The sequence below is a fragment of the Saccopteryx bilineata genome, chromosome X (genome assembly GCF_036850765.1).
Source record: "Saccopteryx bilineata isolate mSacBil1 chromosome X, mSacBil1_pri_phased_curated, whole genome shotgun sequence".
In the NCBI taxonomy this organism is placed as follows: domain Eukaryota; kingdom Metazoa; phylum Chordata; class Mammalia; order Chiroptera; family Emballonuridae; genus Saccopteryx; species Saccopteryx bilineata.
In genome coordinates, this window is record NC_089502.1 from 69796351 (window position 1) to 69813383 (window position 17033).

Consider the following 17033-nt stretch of genomic DNA (forward strand, 5'->3'; position numbering starts at 1 on the left):
TATGCGGGAGCCTGTCTCTCTGCTTCCCCACTTCTCACTTCAGAAAAAAAAAATACAAAAAATATAATGTATTTTTAGAATTGTGATTATTATTATTCTTTATCTGTCTAACATTTAATTTTAATTTTCATACATACTGAAAAGTGGAAAGAATTTTATAGTGAATACCCATCCATATACCTGTCACCTATAATCAGTTCTATAGTTTATATATACTGTATTTCGTTTTTATTCTTTTTATTTCTTTTTCTTTTTATTTTTTTACAGGATCAGAGAGATATATAGGGGCAGACAGGAACGTAGAGAGATGAGAAGCATCAATCATCAGTTTTTTGTTGTAACACCTTAGTTGTTCATTGGTTGCTTTCTCACATGTGCCTTGACTGGGCCTTCAGCAGACCGAGTAACCCCTTGCTCGAGGTAGCGACCTTGGGTCCAAGCTGGTGAGCCCTTTGCTCAAGCCAGAAGAGCCCACGCTTAAGCTGGCGACCTCGGGGTCTCGAACCTGGGTCCTCTGCATCCCAGTCCGATGCTCTATCCATTGTGCCACCACCTGGTCAGGCTATACTGTGTTTCTTTTTCTTTTTTTCTTTTTCCGAAGCTGGAAACAGGGAGAGACAGCCAGACAGACTCCCGCATGCGCCCGACCGGGATCCACCCGGCACACCCACCAGTGGCTGGACGCTCTGTCCACCAGGGGGCGATGCTCTGCCCCTCAGGGCGTCGCCCTGCTGCGACCAGAGCCACTCCAGCGCCTGGGGCAGAGGCCAAGGAGCCATCCCCAGCTCCCGGGCCATCCCCGCTCCAATGGAGCCTTGGCTGCGGGAGGGGAAGAGAGAGACAGAGAGGAAGGAGGGAGGGGAGTGGAGAAGCAAATGGGTGCCTCCCCCATGCGCCCTGGCTGGGAATCGAACCCGGGTCCCCCGCACGCCAGGCCGACGCTCTACCGCTGAGCCAACCGGCCAGGGCCCTGTGTTTCTTTATTACCTATCTATCTAGTCATTCCTTTATTGATCTTGTTTTTCTAATGCCTTTTAAAGTAGGTTGCAGACATCACTGCTATTGTTTCAGTTGTGTTATCTTCAAATAATGGTGGGTTTATCTTTTGGCGATTTTTTTAGCTTCTCCTTTCAGTTTATTGATCTATTTTTTGTATGGCAAATTTCAATTCTGAGCACATGGTCTTGAATATACTTCAGTTTCAATACTCATCTAAAAATATGGTTGCAGTAAACAAACTCTTCAGCTGAGAGTTGTTTTTTTTTTTCAGAGAGAGAGAGAGAGAGAGAGAGAGGGACAGACAGGAACAGAAAGAGATGAGAAGCATCAATCATCAGTTTTTCGTTGCGACACCTTAGTTGTTCATTGATTGCTCTCTCTTATGTGCCTTGACCATGGGCCTTCAGCAGACCGAGTAACCCCTTGCTTGAGCCAGCGACCTTGGGTCCAAGCTGGTGAGCTTTGCTCAAACCAGATGAGCCCGCGCTCAAGCTGGCGAACTCGGGGTCTCAAAACTGGGTCCCCCGCATCCCAGTCCGATGTTCTGTCCACTGTGCCACTGCCTGGTCAGGCAGCTGAGAGTTTTTATTAACTGAGTTTTAGTGAGGCTGGTCCTTGTTTACTCAGGACCCTATACATCCATCCATGTAATCCTAGAGTTTTTAACTTTGAGGGAGGAAGACAATTTACCCTTATAGGTTCTTTTAACTGGTCAAATGATTAAATCAACATAAGGCAGATCAAAAGAAAATAAAATTTAATTACATATGTACGTATCGGGGCTGTAACACATATGGCAGAATGAGAGATCACACATACAAGAGAGGTTCAGAAACAGAAAGGTAATATGAGGTATCTTTGATATCCTTAGCTGAGTGTCGGGTAAAATACTCTGAAACTTCAGATAGAAAGAGGATAATTTGCATGATAAATGCAAGTATTTAGTAAATTTAAATTTACTCTGCCCTATAGATAAGGTCATAGAAAGTTATTTCTGATAAAAGTTTCTCTTGAGCCTTCAGGGTATCAATTACCTTCAGCTCAAAATAATCCACATTCCATATTACCACATTTTGGAGAGGCTTGTTCTGAACCTCTTTACAACCTCTAATTAACACTTGGTTCATGTTGAAACCTGTGGTCCATGAAGACACTTAAAAAAAAAAGAACTGCTCTTAAACCAGATTCCCCTATTTTCTATTTGTGAGTCTTTTTTTTTGTATTTTTCTGAAGCTGGAAACGGGGAGAGACAGTCAGACAAGACTCCGGCATGTGCCCTACCGGGATCCACCCGGCACGCCCACCAGGGGTTACACTCTGCCCACCAGGGGGCGTCGCTCTGCCCCTCCGGGGCGTCGCTCTGCCATGACCAGAGCCACTCTAGCGCCTGGGGCAGAGGCCATAGAGCCATCCCCAGCGCCCGGGCCATCTTTGCTCCAATGGAGCCTTGGCTGCAGGAGGGGAAGAGAGAGACAGAGAGGAAGGAGGGAGGGTGGAGAAGCAAATGGGCGCTTCTCCTATGTGCCCTGGCCGGGAATCGAACCTGGGTCCCCCGCACGCCAGGCTGATGCTCTACCGCTGAGCAAACCGGCCAGGGCCCTATTTGTGAGTCTTTTGATCCAACTATAATTAGAAGCTTGATATTTTCAAAGAGTGAGAAATACAGCTAGTGCTCGACAGACCAGTCGTAACACGATTTGGTCATAAGTTGAGTAGGCTATATGTACAGTACTGTGAGATGATGTTATAAAAATCTTTGTCATATTTTATCATAATTTTCTTTCATTATTGTTATATATCATAATTTTCTTTGTTCATTTTATGCCATTTGTATCATCTCTACACCCTTTTGTTTCTTATTTTTATATTAATCAGGTTTAAGTAAAACACTGCATTACCAGTACAACTGGTTTAATATTTACAAAGACAATTTCCTCTTGGTAGACATCTTGGGAGGGGTTTGATGAAAAATACCCAAGACACAAAACACAAATTGCCGTACCTAGTCTGGGATAACATTTGAAATAGTGCACGCGGAGATGGTAGTGCTGCCGGAAGCTGGTCCGCACTGTCCTACGCCCAGCTGGGCAACGCTTGCGCTGCCAGATGTGGAGCAGTCGTGGCTAGCTATTGTGGTCATAAAGTCGAATAGTCGTCAGTTGCATAGGTCATAAGTCGATCAATATTTGTAATTGAATTTCAGTTATTTTAGCTGGTGATAAGTTGATAAAAGCTTACCAGCTGACATTCCAAATGAATGAATGAATAAATTTATATATGTTAAGAAAGCAAAGAAATAAGAAAGAAAAGTTCTGGCTTGTATAATATTTGCTGATTTCTATGGTATAAGTGCTACCACCATGGCCAATTTAAGCTACCAACATGATGTCGGAGGTGGGAAGATATGTTAACAATCCACTTTTCTGTTTCAAGACAGTTACAACCACTGGTTTCAGTTCATCCCTTCTGATTAATTTGTTTTCTTTCATTTAAATATTAAATTTTGATTGACTCTTTATTCCCAGATTGGTTTTTTTTTTTTTGTATTTTTCTGAAGTTGGAAACGGGGAGGCAGTCAGATAGACTCCCGCATGTGCCCTACCGGGATCCATCCCAGCATGCCCACCAGGGGTTGGTGCTCTGCCCATCTGGGACGTTGCTCTGTTGCAACCAGAGTCATTCTAGCGCCTGAGGCAGAGGCCATAAAGCCATCCCCAGCGCCCGGGCCAACTTTGCTCCAATGGAGCCTTGGCTGCGGGAGGGGAAGAGAGAGACAGAGAGGAAGGAGAGGGGGAGGGGTGGAGAAGCAGATGGGCGCTTCTCCTGTGTGCCCTGGCCGGGAATCGAACCCGGGACTTTTGCACGCCAGGCCGATGCTCTACCACTGAGCCAACTGGCCAGGGCCTATTCCCAGATTTTTGGTGTGTGCAAATTTGACAAGTATTGCCTTTATATTTTCATGTGGGTCATTTATAAAATAGATAAAGCCAAAATAGATAAAGCCAAAATAGTTTATGTAAATATGTTATTACTAATCAGAGCAATAATTCTTCATGTTGTCTGCAACTAGGAAAGATGAACAGAGATAACCATTAGTTTATAGTTACTTGGTCCTAATAACACTGCCTTTTTCATGGTGAGACTTACCTGAGCTCAGTGGTTCCCAGAACCAGCCTTAATGATGACTCAAGTGAACTGTTTTCCCAAGTATAGCCCAAATTCCAGATTAGTTTCCATTAAATAATTAGTATTTCTAAGAGTTTATGTTTCCCAATTATAGGAACTGTCAAAAACTTAATTTATAGTTCAGAAAGAATTGATTCAATTAAGTTTTTTATTCTAGTTAAGATAACCAGTCTACTGAGGGATCAAGGTTTGGGGGTCCTCTGGTTACAACAGTCTCAACATACAACCTTTCAAGTTTAGGATGCTAACTCCTGTAAAACCATAAAAAAATTGAAATGTGAGCGTTTTGGCTTATGCCATCAGCGTCGTACTTACAGACTACGTAGACAAACTATTTTGGTTGTGCAGGGCGGAAGAATACACAGTGGCATGGGGTATGAGTGAGGGAGTTGGTATCACTCATTTTTTGTCATTTTTTTCTGTTACTGCAGTGCAGTATATTTATGTCCTTTTACGTTTTTTGTGGCTTAGTTTTATTTTTATGTTCTAGATTATGATTTTATAACTGTTAAGATAGATAAGTGACTTAGGCTAGTGTGTGTTTCGACTTACACCACAATTCGGTTTAAGTCACTGGTAGGAACTGTGGAAGGAACAGAACTGTGTCGTATGGAAGGAACAGAACTGTGTCGTAACCAGAGGACCCCCTGTATAACCCCTGGTGATTTACATTGAGCACCAGGAGTCAATTCATTTACTTCCCACTGATAGATAGTAGAATCCCACAGTGCAGCGTTCAGGAAGCCATGCAGTAGTTAATGGGTATGTTATTACCTCCCAACAACTGTTGCATACTTTGGATTCTTTTTAGTTCTACTAGGATTGAAGACATATAGCCATGAGCATGAGTGATCTAGAATAATAAGCACCTCTCTCTCCTACATTACAGCTTTCAGAATCCAAACAAAAAGCATGCTTGCTGCAGGCCTCTAGTTCCTTTGATACTGAATTTCTTTGTTTGCATGAATAAGGGAGAAAATTAGTTCTCCTATATTCTTTCTAGAGGTTTTTTTTTTTACACTTCCAGGTGTATAATTATGTTCACTTCTCACCAGCAGTGGTTTTCCAACTGTTTCTCAGACACCTTGTAAGTTGATGACCTAGAACATAGGGTTAGGGGCCATTAACACTTTTATTCCTTCTTCCTCAGTGCCTAAAACACCTTGCTTATTATTTTTTTGTTTTAATAATACATATGACTTTATGTGAACAAATAGTTTTCATGGCTAAAAAGGAGTTAGAAAACTACTGGGATAGAGAAATGGGAATTTTGCAGACATTTGAAATAGAATGATCAAGTATTTAGAACGTGTACAATCTAAAATTACTCAAATATTTTTAGTAAGAAGACATTTTCTCATATTCTCTAAACTGTGAGGTTTGCAAAAGTAAAAGTATTTTATTTTGATCAAGTCTAGTTTATCAACTTTTATAGATTATACTTTGTATCATGTCTAATTATTTGTCTAACCCAAGTTACAAAGATTTTCTTTTTTCTGTTGTAACCATTCTGTTTTATATTTTACATTTAGATTTATGCTCTTTCAATTAATTTTTATGTAAATTATGACGTTTAAACTGTCTTTGTTTATTTGAATATGGATGCATGCCCAGTGTTGCCAAGACCATGGAATTGTGTTTACCTCTTTGTCAAAAAAAAAAAAAAGAGTTAACTATGTAGTGTGGCTTTCTATAAGTTGACTCTGGATTTTGTTTTATTGATTTTTGCCTGTCTGTTTGTCAGCATTACTCTGCGTTGGTTACTATAGCTTTTTAAGTGTTGAAACACCCTGCGGCGTTAGGCCTCTAACTTTTTCTCTTTCAGCTTTGGTTTGGTTACTCTATGTGCTTGGCATTCCCATATAAGCTTTAGATTCAGCTTGCTAATTTCTATTAAAAAATCCTACTGGGGTTTTGATTAGTATTGTATTGAATTTGTAGAACAGCTTGGGAATAGTGATATTTTTACTACATGAATCTTCTAATCTAAGAACACTCATCTGTTTTTTCAGACTTGTTTTCAGCCAGTCTCTCATATCTCTTGACTTGATTGAAGATTTTCTTGAATTGGCTAGTAGGGAGAAGACAGAAGAAAAAGACAAACCTCTTATTTATAAAGGTGAGTTGCAAACATTTCTGTAACACATTTTGAAACATATCTTGTATAAACATTTTAACAAAAGAAAAATATTACCCAGACCAACAACCCTAATATATTTGTGTTTTTCTCTACTTTATTCTTATTCTTATCCAAGTTGTTATGGTCTTTGTTGTAATTTTAGCATAAATGAAAAAAAAGTATTTTGAAACAGCTTTATTGAGGTATAATTCACATAGTATACAATTGAACCATTTAAAATGTACAATTCAGTGGTTTAGTATATCCACAGAGTTGTGAAATTATCACCACAGTTTTTTGAAAATTTTATTTACCACCAAAGAAACCTTTGAGCTCTGACTGTTCTGTCTCCACCTTCCAGTGCTTCTATTTCTAAGCAATCACTAATAGACTTTTATTTCTATACATTAACCTTTGCTGCACCTTTTATATAAATGGATTCATATTCATAACATGTGGTCTTTTGTGACTGGCTTCTTTCACATAGCATGTTTTCAGGGTTCATTTATGTTATAGCGTGTGTCAGTAATTCATTTGTTTTTATGGTTTAATAAAATTTCATTGTGTGGATAAAATCCAACATTTGATTATCCATCTGTTCGTTCATTCATTGATATTTAGGTTGTTTTCGCCTTTTGTCTATTTTGAATGGTACTGCTATGAACATTTGCATGCAAGTTTTTATCTATTTAAACATGTTTTCAATTCTTTTGGATATATACTTAGAAATGGAATTATTGGATCATATGATAATTGTGTTTAACTTATTGAGGAACCACCAAACTGTTTTCCACACTCACAACACTATTTTACATTTTCACAAGCAGTGTACAAGGGTTCTGATTTCTCCACATCTTTGTCAACACTTTAGTTCCTATTTAATTAATTAATTTTTCTTTTTAAGAGACAGTGAGGGAGAGACAGGAAGGGAGATAGAGATTGAGAAGTGTCGACTCATACTTTCACTTTAGTTGTACATTGAGCTTCTTGTATGTGCCTTGACCAGGGTTGCACCATTGTTCCCTTGCTCAAGCCAGTGGGTTTGGGCTCAAGGTGGCGAGGTTTGGGATTCTGTTGACAATACCTCGCTCAAGCCCGTGACCCTGTGCTGGGAGCCACGAGCTCAGGGTTTCAAACTTGCAACCTTAGCATTCTGGGTCGGTCAATGCTTTATCCACTGAGCCACCATGAGTCAGGCCCCTTATTATTATTATCATTATTTATTTATAGTGATCCTACTGGCTGTGAAGTGGTATTTCATTGTGATTTTGATTTTTGTTTCTCTAATGACTAGTAATGTTTAGTATCAGTTCATGTCATTGTTGGCAATTTGTATATCTTCTTTGAAAAAAAATGTTTATTCAAGTCTTTTGGCAGTCTTTTCATGGGGTCATTTGTTTGTTATTGATTACAGGCCTTTTTTTAAAAAAAAATTCTGCTTACCAGTCTCTTGTCAGATATACAATTTATAAATGTCTTATTCTGTGGGTGATCTTTTCAGTTTTTTGAGAGAGAAGCATCAAATAGTTGTGCCAGTGATTGCTTCTCATATGTGCCCTGCCCAAGGCTGGAGTCAGTGACCTCGATTGTGAGCTGGCGTCCTTGGCACTCGGGTATGAAGTTCTGTCCACTGTGCCGTTGGCCAGATCTTGCGTTCTTGATAGTATCTTTTGAAGCACAAACTTTTTTTGTCTTTTCCAAGTCAGAGGAGGGGAGATACATTTTTCATTTTAATGAAGTCCCATTTATCTATTTTTTGTTACTTGTTCTTTTAGTATATCTAACAAACCATTGTGAAATGCAAGTTCATGAAGATTAACCCTCATGTTTCCTTCAAAGAATTACATAGTTTTAGTTATTACATTTTAAGTCTTTAATTCATTTTGAATTTATTCCATTAATCTGGTGTAGGAAACTAGTCTAGTTTCACTTTTTCTGTGTATCTGTCCAGTGTTCCCAATAATATTTACTTGAAGATACTGTATTTACCCCATTGTATATTCTTACCTCCTTTGTCATATTTTAATTGACCATATAGGCACGGGTTTAAATTTTTTTTTTAATTTTATTTGTTCATTTTTAGAGAGGAGAGAGAGAGGGAGAGAGAGAGGGAGAGAGAGGAGAGACAGAGAGAGAGAAGGGGGGAGGAGCTGGAAGCATCAACTCCCATATGTGCCTTGACCAGGCAAGCTCAGGGTTTCGAACCGGCGACCTCAGCACTTCTAGGTCGAGGCTTTATCCGCTGCGCCACCACAGGTCAGGCTAGGCACGGGTTTATTTCTGGGAACTCTATCTGTTCTATCTATTTATGTGCCTGTTTTAATGCCAGAACCATGTTGTTGGTTACTATAACCTTGGTAGTATACATTCATATTAGATAGAATGATACCTCCAAGTTTGTTCTTCTTTCCTAAGATTGCTTTGGTTATCTGTGATCTTTTGTGGTGCCATATAAATTTTAGGATTATATGTTCTAGTTCTAGTTCATTGGTATTTTGAGAGGGATTACATAGAATGTGTAGATTGCTTAGGGTAATATAAACATTTTAATAATAAACATGTTAATTCTTCCTATCCATGGGCATGTTATCTGCTTCTATTTGTATCTTCTTTCTTTTTTCAGTGTCTTACAATTTTGCAAGTACAGGTCTTTTACTTCCTTGATTAAATTTATTCATACATATTTAATTTTTTGATGCAGTTGTAAGTGAGATTTTCTTATTTTTCTGTCTGGTAGTTCATTACTGCTATAAAAAACACAATGGATTTTTGAATATTGATTTTGTATTCTACTATTTTACTGAATTAATTTATCAGATCTAATAGTTTTCTGGTAGAATCATTATGGTTCTCTATATATACCGTATTTTTCTCTCCATAGGCACATCTAGGGTTTTAAGGAGGAAAATAAGAAAAAAATATTCTGTACCAAATGGTGTGTTAAAATATGTAATAAAATATACCACAATAATATGTCAACAATGTAAACTTAACAGCAGCATTAACAACCATTAGCACTGTTACTAACAAATGAGAAGAGACTTTAATGTTCAAGTATTCTTCTAGTTGTCCGGGAACCCGCAGCAGCTAAAGAAAAAATGAATATTCACTCCGTAAGACACATGAGCATTTCTCCCTCCACTTTTGGGGGAAAAAAGTGCGTTTTATGGAGTGAAAAATACAGTAGTATTATGCCGACCACAAATAATGTGTTTTGCTTCTTCCTTTCCGATTTGGATGCCTTTTATTTATTTTTTCTGTCTGATTGCTGTGGCTAGGACTTTCAATACTATGCTAAAGAAGAGTGGAAAAGGCAGACATCCCTGTGTTGTTTCTGATCTTGAGGGAAACACTTAATTTTTGCCCGTTGAGTATGATGTTAGCTGTGGGTTTGGCATATATGATCTTTAGTATGTTGAAGTATATTTTCTATATTCCCACTTTGCTGTAAGTATAATATTTATCATAAGTGGGTGCTAGATTTTGTCACATACTTTTTCTGGATCTATTGAAATCATGATTTTTATCCTTTATTTTGTGTATGTGGTGTATCACATTAATTGATTTGTGAATGTTGAATCAAACTTGCATTCTAGGAATAAATCCCATTTCATCATGGTGTATGATTTTTTTAAATGTATTGCTAAATTCGGTTTGCTACTGTTTTATTAAGCAGTTTTACATCTATTTTTTTTATTATCACTATGTATTAGTTTTGTTAGATTTTATGTTCTGACAGTGCTTTGTTATCTTAAAGGCTATATTACAAAAGAAATAATATCAATTTACTTTTACCACCATGAAAAATTGAAAAATGCCCATTTTACTCTCTCTATATAATACTATAATTACATTTTCTTCATTTTTTGTTGGTAAAAACAGTTGTTTTTGTTTAACTTATATTTTTCTGACTTATAAGGTTTATTATTTTTTCCATTTGCGTGCTAGTTCATATCTGATTTTGTGAAATGTCTTCAGCAAATATGTTTTAACCATCAATTAGTTCATTTTATCCTTTGAGTGCCTATTCCTATTGCTGTTGCTGCTGTCCTATTATTACTACTACTTCTGTGACTACTAGTACTGTGTGTTGGGTACTGAACTAGGTTCAAAATGCATTTTAAGAAATCATGTTATACAGAGGGGTCAAACACATATGAGTGTCATAATACAGACAGCTATAATTTGCTGTGGAATCTTGGGTGATAATATTACGTACTCAGTAAGTTTATTTACTGCCTGACAAGCACTGTTCTAAGTGGTCTTTTTTCTTATATATATTAATCCATCTAATGAATAGTAATTCATGCTTTGGGTACTCTAGTTATCCCCCATTTCTAAAGAGAAACACACTGAGGCACAAGAAGGTTAATTAGTTTTCCCTCAGTGAAAATGCTAGTAAATAATGAAACTGGGGTTAAGCTCAGGGAATCTGACTCCAAAGTGATATTTTTGATTACTAACCTATACTGACTCTATTGCAATTTTTGTATGTTGGATTCACAAAAGTGGTAGCATAAATTGTTCATTTGTATTGTACTCACAGAAAGGTAAGTATCTTGAAATACTTATTTATTAAGTATTTAGATATTTTATTCAGCTTTGATATGCATATTTATTTTAATGATGTGGTTGAAGTGAACGATTAATGCAAATGTCACTCCAATGTTTTACATTGTTAAATCAAACCATCTGTCTCAAATTCTTTTTTTCTTAGATGTGTATACCTTTTTTCCAGTTGAAAGAAATAAACTTAAATAAATAAATTATCTTTCTTAGCCATTACTGAATTTTCAGTAAGGAAGTTCTAGGTTGACCATATAGGTGAGTAATGAACATGTCAAAAAGCATGTTTTAAACTAATGACCTAATTTTAAGTAAAAATGTTTGCCAGAAGATCTAAATCACAGGTTTGCCAACTTTTTTTTATGTTAAGTCTCTAGGGTGTGACGTCAGTCTTTCTTGGAGGTGAAATAGTATTACATTGAAAGTTAAAGAATTGGAATCAGAATTATGTATGAGAAAATATAAAAATGTCATAAGCATTTAATCCCTTGGTATTTTAGTCTCGATATAAATATTCGGTAAAATTTTACCTCATTGTACAGAAGGTGATGTGTCTGATCACTATTTATTTATTTTTTTATTCAGTGAGAGGAGAGGAGGCAGAGACAGACTTCATGTGCACCTTGACCAGGATCTACCTGGCAAGCCCACTAGTGGGCGATGCTCTGCCCATTTAAAGGATTGCTCTGTTGCTCAGCAACTGAGCTCTTCTTAGCACCTGAGGTTGAGTCCATAGCAGCAGGAGGGGAAGAGAGAAAGAGAGCAAGAGAAACAGAGAAGCAAGAGGGGTAAGGGTAGAGAAGCAGATGGGCGCTTCTCCTGTGTGCCCTGACCAGGAATAGATCCTGGGACTTCTGCATGCCAGGCCGTCGCTCTACCAATCAGCCAACTGGCCAGGGCCTCCTGATCACTATTTAACTTACAAAGTTGCAGTCCTTAAACACATACACACAAACACACTATTGACATAAAATAGGAACTTATGCTGGTATTTGTTGCTAGGCTATAGACTAGCTTTGGCACAAAATAGGCACTCAGTAAGTATTTATTCAGTTAATGAATGAATGCATTATATGTCTTTTTTTATCTGATCAGTATCAACTTGTTAAGGGGGAAAGCTGGATGTTTACAAATTTAATTAAACGCAAGCTTCATGGGCATAATGCAACTTAACATTCTTTTGACTGCTCTAAAGGATTCTAATCAAGGAAGTCTTTTAAGAAATTTACATGTAGATGATCTACCTTTTAAAAATACCTTTGTTATTCAATATCTATATATTAGAAGGAAATTGTGGTGAATTTATTTGTAATACAATGAATTACCCGTTGATTAAAACATTTGTTTTGCTATGCAAATAGAATATATATAACCAGCTTTTAAATGGTAAGCAAGGGAGAAAATTTATTATTACTTGCAGAACAGTATATATGAAATCTCTTTTTTCTTGTTACATTTTCAGGAGAAGGGAAGTGGATCCGAAACATTGATTATTACCGTTTAGATGGTTCCACTACTGCACAGTCAAGGAAAAAATGGGCTGAAGAATTTAATGATGAAACTAATGTCAGGTAGGAAACATCTTCTGTTTGTATGGAGTTAAAATCTACATATAGTAAAATTCACTCTTTTTAGTTCATACTTCTATTTTTTTTAACAATTTTAAGATACAGTCAAGATATAAAATGGCTTCATCACCACTCAACGAATTCACTCATAGAATCATGAAATTTGTAGCCCTTGGAGTCTCACTTCTTTCACAAAGCAAAACACATTTGAGATTTATTTATAGTATTATATGTCAATAGTTTGTTTCTTTTTACCAAGTAAGATTTCATTGTGTGGATAATTTATTTGTACTTGAGAGACATTTAAGTTGTTTCTAGCTTTTGGATTTAAAATTGAAGTTGTTCTAAGCATACCAAGCTTTTGTGTGAGCCTTCGACATTTACCCAAATGAAGTAAAAATCCAGAGTGTGGTGCCTGGGTAGTATGGTAAGTTTATATATAGCTTTGTAAGAAACTGACAACTTTTAAAGTGGTTGTACAATTTTTCATTCTCACCAGCATGTAAGATTGATTTTTCCAGTTGCTCTGCATTCTTGGTAGCACTTGGTATTACTGTGTTGTTGTTGTTTTTTAATTCAGTGAGAGGAGGGGAGGCAGATACGGACTTCTGCATATGCCTAGACCAGGATCCACCCTGCAAGCCCACTAGGGGGTAGTGCTTTGCCCATCCGGGGCATTGCTCCATTGCTCAGCAACTGAGCCCTTCCTAGTGCCTCCTGGCGTCTGAAGCAGAGGACATGGAGCCATCCTCAGCACCGGGGCGGGGGGGCACGGGATGGGACCTGCTCCAATTGAGCCATGGCTGTAGGAGGGGAAGAGAGAGAGAGAGAGAAGTGAGAAGGGAAGGGGTGGAGAAGCAGATGGTCACTTCTGTGTGCCTTAATTGGGAATTAAATCCAGGACATCCACATGCCGGGGTGCTGCTCTACCACTGAGCCAGCCGGCCAGGGCCGGTATTACCGTGTTTTTTAAAAACTTTATTTTCATCTCTTCTCATGGGTATGTAATGGTATCTCATGTGATTTTAATTTTTATTTACCTAATGATAATTGATGTTGGGCATCTTTTCATGTGCTTATTAGCTAACTTTTATCATCTTTGGTGACAAATTTGTTACAGGGTTTTAAAGTTAGCAAAGTATTTCTGATTTCTTTGTTTATTGTAGATTTTAGTCATATACAGTTGGTTCTTGAGCAGTACAGGGGTTAGGGGTGCTGATCTCCCTACTCAAGAGTTGAAAATCCACATATAACTTTTGAGTCTCCCAAAACTTAACTGCTAATAGCTTACTGTTGACTGGAAGCCTTACTGATAACACAAAAGTCAATTAAAACACATTTAGTATGTAATATGTATTATATACTACATTCTTAAAGTAAGCTAGGGAAAAGAAAATGTTATTAAGAAAATAATAAAACCCTGGCCAGTTTGCTCAGTGGTAGAGCGTCGGCCTGGCGTGCAGGAGTCCCAGGTTCGATTCCCGGCCAGGGCACACAGGAGAAGCATCCATTTGCTTCTCCACCCCTCCCCCTCTCCTTCCTATCTGTCTCTCTCTTCCCCTCCTGCAGCCAAGGCTCCGTTAGAGCAAAGTTGGCCCAGGCGCTGAGGATGGCTCTGTGGCCTCTGCCTCAGGCGCTTGAATGGCTCTAGTTGCAGCAGAGCGATGCCCCAGATGGGCAGAGCATCGCCCCCTGGTGGGCATGCCAGGTGGATCCTGGTCGGGCGCATGCGGGAGTCTGTCTGACTGTCTCCCCGTTTCCAACTTCAGAAAAATACAAAAAAAAAGTGAAAATAATAAAGAAGCAAAAATACATGTAAAAAATTCGCATATAAGTGGTCTCATGCAGTCCAAACCCATGTTGTTTAGGGGTCAACTGTATTTTGTTTTTTGGTGATAGAGACAGAGAGGGGGACAGATAGGGACAGACAGACAGGAAGGGAGAGATATGAGAAGCATTAATTTTTCGTTGCGGCTCCTTATTTTTCATTGCTTGCTTTTTCATGTACTTTGATGGAGTGGGGGACTATGGCACAGTTAGTGACCTGAGTCCTCTGCGTACCAGTCTGACCCACTATCCTACACCACTGCCTAGTCAGGCAGGGGGTCTACTGTATTTTGAGCCACTGCAGTTACAGGGTATGTTGTATTGTATATGTGTTATTGATGTTATTTCTGTTAACAATCAACAGACTTGAACTTCATTTGGAAGATAAAAAATATATACACATACATTTAAACATACACACACATACACGTGTGTGAAAGCATGACCTTTAAGGAAAGGACTAGGTGATGGAGTTAGTTTAATGACAGGGTGGCTGAAGAATGCCTTCATAAATGTTTTATTTTATTTTCTTTTTTTCCAAGTGAGAGGAGGGGAGATAGACAGACTCTCGCATGAGCCCCGATTCAGATCCACTTGGCAACTCCTGTCTGGGGCCATGCTCACAACTGAGCTGTTTTAGTGCCTGAGGCAGAGGCTCCATGGAGCCATCCTCAGCTTCCAGGGCCAATGCACTCAAACCAATTGGGCCATGGCTGAGGGAGAAGAAGACAGAGAGAGAAAGAGAGAGAGAGAAGGGGGAAGGGAAAGGTAGAGAAGCAGATGGTTGCTTCTCCTGTGTGCCCTGACAGGGAATCAAACCCGGGACATCCACACACTGGGCTGATGCTCTACCACTGAGCCAACCGGCCAGGCCATAAATGTTTTAAAGTATGAAAGATATTACACTGTGTGTATAAAATGTGTTTAATTCTAGCAGAGTCCTGAACTATACCTAGGTTTAAGGGAAGGTATATTTTTAACTGTTTAAAGAACGAATATACCTTTATGTTCTGTTTAACAAATGTTTTTTAAAATTAACATTTGTGTGAAGAAGTAATTTCGTTAACTGAATAACCCTAATCTAATTTGTCAAACTTAAGCGAAACCTTTTCCCAAATTTATAAATATCACAGTAGCATAATTGCTTCTATAACATTTCATATTTTATGACCAGTAAGGAACAGCACTGAACTGTGAATGGTGAGCTGTCAGCTCGGCTTTACTCTGATTCAAATTTATTTTATATATATATATATATATACACACACACACACACACACACACACATATGTATATATATACACATATATATATATGCATATTATAGGTTTGAGGGGTTACTCTTCAGTAGCTGATAACTAAGTTGTTCTCCATCATTATGACTTTGTCTAATTGAGACTGTTGTGTAACAGTCTTCCTACATGTGATTTTAGAGATTGGTGTTTTTCACTCTGCATAAAGTCCTTTAGTTCCATCCAAGTTGTGTATATCAGTAGTCTGTTTTTTTTTTATTTTATTATAGAGTAGTATTCCATGGCAGGGATATACCAGTTTGTTTAATACAAAGTGTGCACATATTGCAGGGCATTTTAATTGGTCTCAGGTTTAACTACTACAAATAAAGCTGCTATGAGCATTATGTCCAGGTTTTGTGTGGACCTACGGTTTTATTTCTCGAGGATAAATGCCAAGGGGTACAATTGCTAGGTTGCATGGTAAGTTGACTTAGGTGTTTTGTGGGTTTTTTTTTTTGTATTTTTCTGAAGCTTGAAATGGGGAGGCAGTCAGACAGACTCCCACATGCACCCGACCGGGATTCATCCGGCACGCCCACCAGGGGGCGATGCTCTGCCCATCGGGGTGTCGCTCTGTCGCAACCATAGCCACTCTTGCACCTGGGGCAGAGGCCAAAGAGCCATCCCCAGCGCCCGGGCCATCTTTTGCTCCAATGGAGCCTCGGCTGCGGGAGGGGAAGAGAGAGACAGAGAGGAAGGAGAGGGGGAGGGGTGGAGAAGCAGATGGGCGCTTCTCCTGTGTGCCCTGGCCGGAAATTGAACCCGGGACTTCCACACGCCAGGCCGACGCTCTACCACTGAGCCAACCGGCCAGGGCCAGTTGACTTAGGTTTTTTTTAAAGAAACTTCTAAACTGTTTTTCCAGAGTAGCTGTACCATTTTATATTCCCACTAGTAAAGTGTGAAAGATCATTTTTCTGCATTCTCACCAACATTTCCTGTTACCAGCATTTTTTGTTTCAGCTGTTCTAAAAGGTGTGCAGTGAGTGGTATCATTGTGGTCTTAATTTGCATTTCCCTGGTGACTGGTTATATTGAACTATCCTCTCGTGTTTATTTGCCATCTGTATATCATCTTCTTTGGTGAAATGTCTTTGCCCATTTTACAATTGGATTGCTTGCATTTTTTATTGTTGAGTTTTAAAAGTTTTTTATGTAATTTAGATATGAGTCATTGTCAGATATGTGGTTTGCAAATATTTTCTTCCAGTGTATGGTTTGTCTTTTCATCCCTTCATGAGGTTTTTCACAGAGCAAACATTTTTAATTTTGATGAAGCCTAATTTGTCAATTTGTTTTTACATGCTTTTGGTGTTAAGTCTAAGAACTCTGACCAAAGCTATAGGTCCTAAAAATCTTCTTCTGAGTTATTGTCTAAAAATTTTATGGTCTTACATTTTATATTTAAGTTTGAGGTTCATTTAAATTTTTGTAAAAGCTGTTGAGATTCAGCTTAAGTTTTTTTTTTTGGAC

General features: G+C 38.4%; 2 protein-coding genes across 7 annotated transcripts in view; one reads left to right on the top strand and one right to left on the bottom strand.

Moving 5' to 3' along the window:
• ATP7A (ATPase copper transporting alpha) overlaps positions 1-17033 on the bottom strand; it is a 554573-nt gene that overhangs the window by 364519 nt on the left and 173021 nt on the right. The window lies entirely within an intron of this gene.
• ATRX (ATRX chromatin remodeler) overlaps positions 1-17033 on the top strand; it is a 214380-nt gene that overhangs the window by 145284 nt on the left and 52063 nt on the right. For all 6 annotated transcript variants that reach the window (XM_066250415.1, XM_066250416.1, XM_066250414.1 and 3 more), the window contains 2 exons: positions 6198-6304; positions 12333-12441. In XM_066250415.1, coding sequence (XP_066106512.1) covers positions 6198-6304; positions 12333-12441 — 216 coding nt within the window. The remainder of the gene's footprint in view (positions 1-6197; positions 6305-12332; positions 12442-17033) is intronic.